This window comes from Oncorhynchus mykiss, chromosome 10 (genome assembly GCF_057628025.1).
Source record: "Oncorhynchus mykiss isolate SJ-2025 chromosome 10, ASM5762802v1, whole genome shotgun sequence".
Lineage (NCBI taxonomy): Eukaryota > Metazoa > Chordata > Actinopteri > Salmoniformes > Salmonidae > Oncorhynchus > Oncorhynchus mykiss.
Window position 1 is genome coordinate 14,417,898 of NC_143031.1, and position 11,631 is coordinate 14,429,528.

Below are 11,631 nucleotides of genomic sequence, written 5' to 3' on the forward strand. Positions count from 1 at the left end.
GCAGGTATATTATTCATCGGCAGGTATATTATTCATCGGCAGGTATATTATTCATCGGCAGGTATATTATTCATCGGCAGGTATATTATTCATTGGCAGGTATATTATTCATTGGCAGGTATATTATTCATCGGCAGGTATATTATTCATCGGCAGGTATATTATTCATCGGCAGGTATATTATTCATTGGCAGGTATATTATTCATCGGCAGGTATATTATTAATCATTAGGTATATTATTCATTGGCAGGTATATTATTCATCGGCAGGTATATTATTCATTGGCAGGTATATTATAAATCGTCAGGTATATTATTCATCGGCAGGTATATTATTCATTGGCAGGTATATTATTCATTGGCAGGTATATTATTCATCGGCAGGTATATTATTAATCATTAGGTATATTATTCATTGGCAGGTATATTATTCATCGGCAGGTATATTATTCATTGGCAGGTATATTATTAATCATTAGGTATATTATTCATCAGCAGGTATATTATAAATCGTCAGGTATATTATTCATCGGCAGGTATGTTATAAATCGTCAGGTATATTATTAATCATTAGGTATATTATTCATTGGCAGGTATATTATTAATCATTAGGTATATTATTCATTGGCAGGTATATTATAAATCGTCAGGTATATTATAAATCGTCAGGTATATTATTCATCGGCAGGTATGTTATAAATCGTCAGGTATATTATTAATCATTAGGTATATTATTCATTGGCAGGTATATTATTAATCATTAGGTATATTATTCATTGGCAGGTATATTATTCATCGGCAGGTATATTATTCATTGGCAGGTATATTATTAATCATTAGGTATATCATTCATTGGCAGGTATATTATTAATCATTAGGTATATTATTCATTGGCAGGTATATTATTAATCATTAGGTATATTATTCATCGGCAGGTATATTATTCATCGGCAGGTATATTATTCATTGGCAGGTATATTATTCATTGGCAGGTATATTATTAATCATTAGGTATATCATTCATTGGCAGGTATATTATTAATCATCAGGTATATTATTCATTGGCAGGTATATTATTAATCATTAGGTATATTATTCATCGGCAGGTATATTATTCATTGGCAGGTATATTATTAATCATTAGGTATATTATTCATCGGCAGGTATATTATTAATCATTAGGTATATTATTAATCATCAGGTATATTATTCATCGGCAGGTATATTATTCATCGGCAGGTATATTATTAATCATTAGGTATATTATTCATCGGCAGGTATATTATTCATTGGCAGGTATATTATTCATTGGCAGGTATATTATTCATCGGCAGGTATATTATTAATCATCAGGTATATTATTCATTGGCAGGTATATTATTCATCGGCAGGTATATTATTCATTGGCAGGTATATTATTCATCGGCAGGTATATTATTAATCATTAGGTATATTATTCATCGGCAGGTATATTATTCATTGGCAGGTATATTATTCATTGGCAGGTATATTATTAATCATTAGGTATATTATTCATCGGCAGGTATATTATTAATCATTAGGTATATTATTCATTGGCAGGTATATTATTCATTGGCAGGTATATTATTAATCATTAGGTATATTATTCATCGGCAGGTATATTATTAATCATTAGGTATATTATTCATCGGCAGGTATATTATTCATTGGCAGGTATATTATTCATTGGCAGGTATATTATAAATCGTCAGGTATATTATAAATCGTCAGGTATATTATTCATCGGCAGGTATGTTATAAATCGTCAGGTATATTATTAATCATTAGGTATATTATTCATTGGCAGGTATATTATTAATCATTAGGTATATTATTCATCGGCAGGTATATTATTAATCATTAGGTATATTATTCATTGGCAGGTATATTATTCATTGGCAGGTATATTATTCATCGGCAGGTATATTATTAATCATTAGGTATATTATTCATTGGCAGGTATATTATTCATTGGCAGGTATATTATTCATTGGCAGGTATATTATAAATCATCAGGTATATTATTCATCGGCAGGTATATTATTCATCGTCAGGTATATTATTCATCGGCAGGTATATTATTCATTGGCAGGTATATTATTCATTGGCAGGTATATTATAAATCATCAGGTATATTATTCATCGGCAGGTATATTATTCATTGGCAGGTATATTATTCATTGGCAGGTATATTATAAATCATCAGGTATATTATTCATTGGCAGGTATATTATAAATCATCAGGTATATTATAAATCGGCAGGTATATTATTCATCGGCAGGTATATTATTCATTGGCAGGTATATTATTAATCATCAGGTATATTATTCATCGGCAGGTATATTATTCATTGGCAGGTATATTATTAATCATCAGGTATATTATTCATCGGCAGGTATATTATTCATTGGCAGGTATATTATTAATCATCAGGTATATTATTCATCATTAGGTATATTATTCATTGGCAGGTATATTATAAATCATCAGGTATATTATTCATCGGCAGGTATATTATTCATCGGCAGGTATATTATTCATCGGCAGGTATATTATTCATCGGCAGGTATATTATTAATCATTAGGTATATTATTCATCAGCAGGTATATTATAAATCATCAGGTATATTATTCATCAGCAGGTATATTATTAATCATCAGGTATATTATTCATCATTAGGTATATTATTCATTGGCAGGTATATTATAAATCATCAGGTATATTATTCATTGGCAGGTATATTATTCATTGGCAGGTATATTATTAATCATCAGGTATATTATTCATCGGCAGGTATATTATTCATTGGCAGGTATATTATTCATCAGCAGGTATATTATAAATCATCAGGTATATTATTCATCGGCAGGTATATTATTCATTGGCAGGTATATTATTCATTGGCAGGTATATTATTCATCGGCAGGTATATTATTCATTGGCAGGTATATTATTCATCGGCAGGTATATTATTAATCGGCTGGTATATTATTAATCATTAGTTGTATTATTAATCATCAGGTATAATAGACATGAGGGGTGCCTTAAGTAAGCTTGGGAGAGACTGAGTACAGGGAAAAGGATCCCATGTAGCAGTACTGATAAGGGGAGGAACCGTTTAAGGCTCAGATCACCACCCATAGTGGGGTATGTATACTACCATGGGTGAAACCAGGTTTTTGTCTGAATTCAGCTGTATTGGCCCTCTGGGAAGTATAAACTTGGTTAAGCTTTCATAGAGTAAAAAAACTCAACTGACACTGAGAATTAGAACCTAACAATAGTCAGTGGAGTAGATATCATCTGACCTTCCTAACTGGGTAGCGTCCACACAGGGTGTTTTCTCAGACCCAGCCAAAATAAGCACATTAATAATCTGCACTGTAAGCAGAGAGGGAGCACGCAGTCCCTACCGGTCCTGTCCACACTCACAAATGGTGATGAAGCGCCAGCTACACCCATGTTGCTCCCAGTGCATGCTGGGAACCCCACTGCTGCAGAGCCAGTGACGAGGGAGGGAAAGGAGAGACGTGTGGGGCGGCTTGTGTCTCTGCACCACTGGCCACATGCTCGGACTCTTTCTCCTAGCTGAAGGCTTCCCATTGCTGCAGTCATATGCCTGCTGGCGCGGTGCCACAGCAAACCTAGCCCCAGCTGAGGAAACACGATCTTTCTCACACAGTGTCCAGGCTACCAGAATAGTCAATTATATGTCAGTGCCATCAGCAGGAAGGCCAATTTCACTGAGGAAAAATCTAATATTTCAAATATCTCACCTTCAGCGTCTAAATATACATCCACTGATGTATATTTGTTTTTGACTGTTAGGCCTCTTAGGTCATGGAACATGATGGTGCAAAACAGAAGATATGCTTTTTGATGTTGTTGACCTGTTTTCCCCTCAGAGTAGGATAGAAAACAGCAGTTGAATCAGACTATTATTTTAGGGACACTATGGTGCGTGCGTCTTTAATGTTTCATTTTTTATCATGTGTTGGTCATTGTTAGTCATTAATGATGCATGCTGTGATAAAACAATTTCCCAAGTTGGTATTAATAAAGTAATACTCTACTCTCGACATGACACGGTCTGGCCTAACAAACACCCATAGCCACGGTCTGGCCTAACCAACGCCCATAGCCACGGTCTGGCCTAACCAACGCCCATAGCCACGGTCTGGCCTAACCAACGCCCATAGCCACGGTCTGGCCTAACCAACGCCCATAGCCACGGTCTGGCCTAACCAACGCCCATAGCCACGGTCTGGCCTAACCAACGCCCATAGCCACGGTCTGGCCTAACCAACGCCCATAGCCACGGTCTGGCCTAACCAACGCCCATAGCCACGGGAGGCACTGCAGTATGTTACCTACATAGAAACACGCATTCTGCTGATTGGATATCTGTCAGGGTCGGGATATGAAGAAAACGGGTGCGTTCGGTTCCACAGAGAGGTTAATTTAACGGAAATGGTAATGTACTGAACGACCAGTTGAAGAATGATGGTGTTCCAGAGGGAGATTGTATGGTGTGTGTGCTGCTCGAGTTTAGCCATTTTCTAAATGGTCACACCCATTGATCAGGCCACACCCACCAAACGGGGGCAAACCTACCACAAAGGCTGTTGAAGAATGGTGCGCACCGCTTTGGGGAAACGTGTCGTTTAGTACAAACAGTCAAACGTTGAATCGAAATGAACGTGCACCTGCTCAAGAGTCTCTTCATTTCTTGACTGACTTGATATGCTTTGCCCACACAATCGGTATAGAGGTCAGAGGGAATGACCTTAGATGCGGTCGGTTTTTAAATGTCCACTGGACTAGACATACCTTCACGTCCGTCGCTACCTTAAAGTTCAGCTGCTCAGACGGGCTGTAAGGATAGACCCTTAGCTGGCTTCCCCACGTCAGGGAAAGAAAGAACTGTCACAACCCATGCCACACCTGGGGCTTTTAATAGGTTACTACATACTAGGTACTGAGAAGTGTTGCTGGGATGAACTTTACCAAACGGTTCTGGAGTTCGTTGAATTATAACAGGATTCTAGTTAAGCCATTTCAGCATATTTCCCTGCGGTGTGTCAAAATTCAGTTAAAAGTCCGTTAAAAATTGTGTTGCCCAAAATGTTATGTTACCAACGCTACAGTTTTAACAGGAGGCACCTGTTCAGCCTGTCGGTCAGGTACTCTTGAGCCCTGGGTTCAAGTGGGGTTTTTGGTGTTCATCTTTCAATTCTGTGAATTTTTGTCTGGGAAAGACCTTGTACAAATCATCAATCTCCTTACTACCTGTCATATCCTGTCTATAACCTATACACTACTTGTTTTCCTCAGTCATCAGCAAACATCTGGGCTCTAAAACTATAATTACGCCCTATAATTCCACACATTCCTCCATCCTCAGAGATTCCCTCAGCTCTGTGTAAAGCTCTGGACGGCTGCCCGCTGTGGAATTTCCAGACGCTGAATTGCCTCAGAGAGAGGGTCTCCCTTGTAAGCAGGGCCTGGACTGAGAACTGTGGCCCTCTTGTTCACCCCGAGACAATGATGGCTTGTGTTTCTCCCTCCCTCTCTCCAGGACGACCATCGTCAACCTTTACACCATGCCCCGTGTGGCCGAGCCCGTTTGGCTCACCATGATGTCTGGAGCCCCCGAGAAGAACCAGCTCTGTGGACATTTCATGAGGGAGCTCGCCCTACTCATGGAGCAGGCCTCAAAGAACCAGTTGAGTGCTCCTGTCTGTCTCTGTATGCCTGTCTGTGTGTTACTGTGTGTGTGCGCAATATTTTTTTGTTTGTTGCTGCATTCAATAGTGAATGAGCTGCAAAGTCCGAAATCCCTGCCAATCTTTAGCTTGTTATGTTGATGTTACAAAACCAAGCTGAATCATTTGTCAATGAATCAATTGGTAGCAAGACATCCATAGAACTTCTCCGATGTTCCACTCACTGCATTAGTATGCAGTAGTCTACGACGGTCTGCCTCATGATTTAGACTGACCAGTGACCACTGTGTCGTATCTCTGAATGATCACGAGATAGAGAATAGGGAAGTAGCAGAACACGAGGCTGCGGTGGTGGAGATAAAGAAAAATGTGTCAAACAGAGAGTAAAAGACATTAGAGGTCTGTATCCCAAATGGCACCTCAATCCCCCCCCGGTCAAAAGTAGTGTACTTCATAGGGAATAGGGTGCCATTTGGGGTACAGACAGTCTGTGCCTAACCCAACTGCTCTCTCTTCCTCATCTCCCAGGTTCCTCCCTGCCCTCCTCACAGCCATTCTCACCAACCACCTGGCCTGGGTGCCCACTGTCATGCCCAACGGACAGCCGCCGATCAAGATCTTCCTGGAGAAACACTCTTCTCAGAGCGTGGATAGGCTGGCCAAGAGCCACCCCTACAACCCACTGTGGGCCCAGCTCGGTAAGAACAGACTACAGGCCAGGACTCTGGTTGAAAACCTCTTCAGTCTTATGTGATAGTGCTTCCACGCACATGTGGGATGGGGATTAAGCTAGCCAGAGGTTAGTCCTTTTCAGACCAGGCTAGTAGAAAATGTGCCAAACTAGCTCCACAGTCCTGTGAAATTGGGTCTTTTCAAATAGCCCAAGGCACCGATTTATTTTTTACCCAAGCTATTAAAAATCGAGGCCTACTAGCACGGCTGGCCAGTGCTCAAAATACTTAAATTACATTCCAACATGGTTGCATGTTTGTTATTATAGCTTTTTCAAGCTGTCAGGTGGTATAAAACTCATTATCACTCCAAGTTATATAATATCTCTCCATCACTAATCAGTTCATGGTAAATAATATATCTGTATCATTGACTATTAAAAGATGCTCCTATACTTAGCAATAACTAGCTGTAATTGGGGCGGCAGGTAGCCTAGTGGTTAGAGCGTTGGGCCAGTAACCGGGAAAGGTTGCTGGATCGAGTCCCCGAGCTGACATGGTAAAAATCTGTCGTTCTATCCCTGAACAAGGCAGTTAACCCACTGTTTCCTGGTAGGCCGTCATTGTAGATAAGAATTTGTTCTTAACTGACTTGCCTAGTTAAATCAAGGTAAAAATATATATATAAAAAAATACTAGGTAGTGGGCTTCATTTTAGCACAGGCACAGTTTGGAACTTTGGTGTACAACTCCACATAGTGGCTGAACAGGAGAAATGCAGCACTGAGCAGTGATACAGATGGAGATTTCCTTCACTCTCCCAAATGTTAAAGGGAAAAAATAAGTTCTACACATTTGACCCCATTTTCATATTCAAAATGTGGCTTTACTTATGCAACAAAGTGAAAATAAGAAACGTGTTGTTAACTGTGGTGTTTGTTTTGTGACTAGGTGACTTGTACGGGGCCATCGGCTCCCCGGTGCGTCTGTCCAGGACAGTAGTGGTGGGGCGGAGACGGGAGCTAGTCCAGCGACTCCTCTATGTGCTCACCTACTTCATCCGCTGCTCTGAGCTGCTGGAGACCCACATGCTGGACAGCACTGAGGACGAGGCCATCGTCATCCCAGGCTCTCTCATCACCACCTCGCTGCAGCGTGGGGAGGTGGAGGAGTCAGACTATGTGCTGGTCACTGTGCACAAGCCCAGCGGAGACTACCTCAGCCAGGGTCCCGAGCCCCAAGAGGACAGCAGCTACCCCTCACACAGCAACAACAGCTTGCAGTGCAGCACCTACACTGAGGCTGGCCCTAAGGAGGGGGGCAGTAGTAACAACAGCCAGGGCTCCAAGAACAGTGTCCTGCAGGCCCAGGCCCACTCCAGCCACAACACTAACGCTGTGCCCATCATCCACATGGAGGATGTTAGTGAGCCCACGCCGCTCAAGGAGTCACCAACTGCCTTTCTGGAGGCCAAGCTGGAAACAGTGGTGCGTGTGGGCTCCGCCTCCCCCAGGGAGAAGGTGGTGCGTGTGGGCTCCGCCTCCCCCAGGGAGCAGGTCTGTGTGCTGCTGGAGACGATGCCTGAGACCGAGTTAGAGGTCAAGGCCAGTGAGAAGGAGGGGGTGGGGAGTCTGCCCATCAAGGTGTTCCACTCTTCTGGGATACCACTGGAGAAGAAGCCCCCTGACAAGACCGTACCTGTACCTGTACCCGGACCCTTTCTGTCAAAACACCAGGAGGAGCCGGCCACCAAAGTGCTGTTTCTCATCGGCGACCCCCAGTCTCCGGGAACAGACACAGAGAGCAGGAGGAGGAAGCTTGAGGAGGACATTAAGAAGCACAAGAAATGCATCAAAGAGAAACGGAGGCAGCAACCGCAACAGCAACTGCAACAACAACAGCAGCAACCACTACTACAACAACAACAGCAACCGCAGCAACAACAGCAACCGCAACAACAGCAACAACAGCAACCACAGCAACCGCAGCAACAACAACAGCAACCGCAACAACAGCAACTACAACAACCGCAGCAACAACAACAGCAACCGCAGCAACAACAACAGCAACCGCAACTACAACAACAGCAACCGCAACAACAGCAACAACAGCAACCACAGCAACCGCAGCAACAACAACAGCAACCGCAACAACAGCAACTACAACAACCGCAGCAACAACAACAGCAACCGCAGCAACAACAACAGCAACCGCAGCAACAACAACAGCAACCGCAGCAACAACAACAGCAACCGCAACTACAACAACAGCAACCGCAACTACAACAACAGCAACCGCAACAACAGCAACCGCAACAACAGCAACCGCAACAACAGCAACCGCAACAACAGCAACCGCAACAACAGCAACCGCAACTACAGCAACCGCAACCACTACAACAGCAACCGCAACCACTACAACAACAGCAGCAGAGTGGATGCGGTGACGGCGGTGATCAGAGGGTGAAGTCTACTACCAGCATATCACCCGACCAAACCAAGACCAATGCTGGCGGAAAGAAGACTCTGATGCGTGTCTTCAGCAAGATGCCCCAGTGGAACCCTGTCAGCGAGGAGTGCTCAGAGCTGTTCGACGAGTACTTCAGTGATGACAGCCTTGTAGAGACCAGGACTATAGACGATGTGGCGAAATGCCTGGACTTGTCAAACGGCACGGACAAAACCCAGAAAGAGCTTCTGGACCCTTCGGGAGTCCAGAGTAGCAGTTGCTGTAAGGGACATGGGGATCAGGGACAGAAGGGAACAGGGCTGGTGGGTGTGGGACCGGGGGCTGACGTCCAGGCCAGGTGTGGGGGGGAGGCTGACGTCCAGGCCAGGTGTGGGTGGGGGGCTGACGTCCAGGCCAGGTGTGGGGGGGAGGCTGACGTCCAGGCCAGGTGTGGGGGGGAGGCTGACGTCCAGGCCAGGTGTGGGGGGGAGGCTGACGTCCAGGCCAGGTGTGGGGGGGAGGCTGACGTCCAGGCCAGGTGTGGGGGGGAGGCTGACGTCCAGGCCAGGTGTGGGGGGGAGGCTGACGTCCAGGCCAGGTGTGGGGGGGAGGCTGACGTCCAGGCCAGGTGTGGGGGGGAGGCTGACGTCAAGACCAGGTGTGGGGGGGAGGCTGACGTCCAGGCCAGGTGTGGGGGGGAGGCTGACGTCCAGGCCAGGTGTGGGGGGGAGGCTGACGTCCAGGCCAGGTGTGGGGCGGAGGCTGACGTCCAGGCCAGGTGTGGGGGGGAGGCTGATGTTAAGACCAGGTGTGGGGGGGAGGCTGACGTCCAGGCCAGGTGTAGGTGTGGCTCTACAGACACATCAGAGGCACGCTCCTGTAGAAGTTGTTCTGCTGAGCAGAACATGTGCATCCTGATTTCAGTAACCGTCCCCAAAGGGGCCCAACAAAAGAAGGGGGCCCCGCTTAATGACTGTGAGATCCCTCGGAACGAGAGTTCGGACAGTGCGCTTGGGGACAGCGAGAGCGAAGATGCAGGGCAGGACGTCCACAGGCAGAGTGATAGCGACACCTACTACAAAGATGATCAGGAGCCAGATGAGTGGCAGGAAGAGGTGGAGGTCCCCTTCCCTGGGTGAGATACACACTGCTAGTGATGTCAACATTATAAACGTGTTGGCGTTCATATTAGGTTTTCAAGACACATATCAACTTCTATGTGAGTTGCATTTCTGGGTTACAATATGTTCTGATGTCTATGCCATGTTTTAAATCAACAGGTCAAAGTTGGTGGAGCATTTCTCCAAACCGAGCATTGCCAACTTTGGGAGGTCACTGTTCGGAGGGTACTGCACAACCTATGTGCCGGACTTTGTTCTGCAGGGGATGCCCAACGATGACAAACTCAGGCAGGGCCTCATGTCAGAATTAGCCCACGCTGTACAGGTAAGAGACTGCTTTATACCTGAAGCACTGAAGTTTGTGTTTAAACTGGATTATGAGTCTTTATGCTTGCTTGAGGCTCATAAGGCATCAACAGGAGTGCACCGCTGTATCTGTCGGAGCACAAAGTTCTCTCTTCTTTTCACAGCATCCAGTGTTGGATGAGCCCATTGCAGAGGCGGTCTGCATTATCGCAGACACTGATAAGTGGACGGTGCAGGTAGCCAGCAGCCAGAGACGAGCCACGGACAACAACAAACTGGGGAAGGAGGTCCTGGTGTCCAGCCTCGTGTCCAGCCTGCTCCAGTCCACCCACCTGCTTTACAAGATGAACCTCTCCCCCAACTTTGTAAGTCCATACAAATAACAAATAACTATGCAGTTATTAGCACTGTAAAAAAAAAATCCCTACTCAGTAACACATTAACACGAGGCCAATAACACGAGGCCAATAAGTAACACGAGGCCAATAAGTAACACGAGGCCAATAAGTAACACGAGGCCAATAAGTAACACGAGGCCAATCAGTAACACGAGGCCAATCAGTAACACGAGGCCAATCAGTAACACGAGGCCAATCAGTAACACGAGGCCAATCAGTAACACGAGGCCAATCAGTAACACAAGGCCAATCAGTAACACGAGGCCAATCAGTAACACGAGGCCAATCAGTAACACGAGGCTAATCGCTAATCAGTAACACGAGGCCAATCAGTAACACGAGGCCAATCAGTAACACGAGGCCAATCAGTAACACGAGGCCAATCAGTAACACGAGGCCAATCAGTAACACGAGGCCAATCAGTAACACGAGGCCAATCAGTAACACGAGGCCAATCAGTAACACGAGGCCAATCAGTAACACGAGGCCAATCAGTAACACGAGGCCAATCAGTAACACGAGGCTAATCGCTAATCAGTAACACGAGGCCAATCAGTAACACGAGGCCAATCAGTAACACGAGGCCAATCAGTAACACGAGGCCAATCAGTAACACGAGGCCAATCAGTAACACAAGGCTAATCGCTACTCAGTAACACAAGGCTAATCAGTAACACAAGGCTAATCAGTAACACAAGGCTAATCAGTAACACAAGGCTAATCAGTAACACAAGGCTAATCAGTAACACAAGGCTAATCGCTAATCAGTAACACAGTTGTAATTGAGTTTGACATCCCTTTCCACAGTGCATAATGCACCTTGAGGACAGACTCCAGGAGATCTACTTCAAAAGTAAAATGCTGGCAGAGTACCTGAAGGGACAGACTAGAGTGCACGTCAAGGAGCTGGGGATGGTCCTGGGGTGAGCACCTAAACC

The 11,631-nt window shown here is 44.8% G+C and overlaps 1 protein-coding gene across 9 annotated transcripts in view; it reads left to right on the forward strand.

The window, feature by feature from the left end:
- LOC110533378 (folliculin-interacting protein 1) overlaps nt 1-11,631 on the forward strand; it is a 51,414-nt gene that overhangs the window by 37,197 nt on the left and 2,586 nt on the right. For all 9 annotated transcript variants that reach the window (XM_090185873.1, XM_090185878.1, XM_090185874.1 and 6 more), the window contains 6 exons: nt 5,602-5,748; nt 6,278-6,447; nt 7,372-10,003; nt 10,149-10,314; nt 10,460-10,660; nt 11,501-11,616. In XM_090185873.1, coding sequence (XP_090041999.1) covers nt 5,602-5,748; nt 6,278-6,447; nt 7,372-10,003; nt 10,149-10,314; nt 10,460-10,660; nt 11,501-11,616 — 3,432 coding nt within the window. The remainder of the gene's footprint in view (nt 1-5,601; nt 5,749-6,277; nt 6,448-7,371; nt 10,004-10,148; nt 10,315-10,459; nt 10,661-11,500; nt 11,617-11,631) is intronic.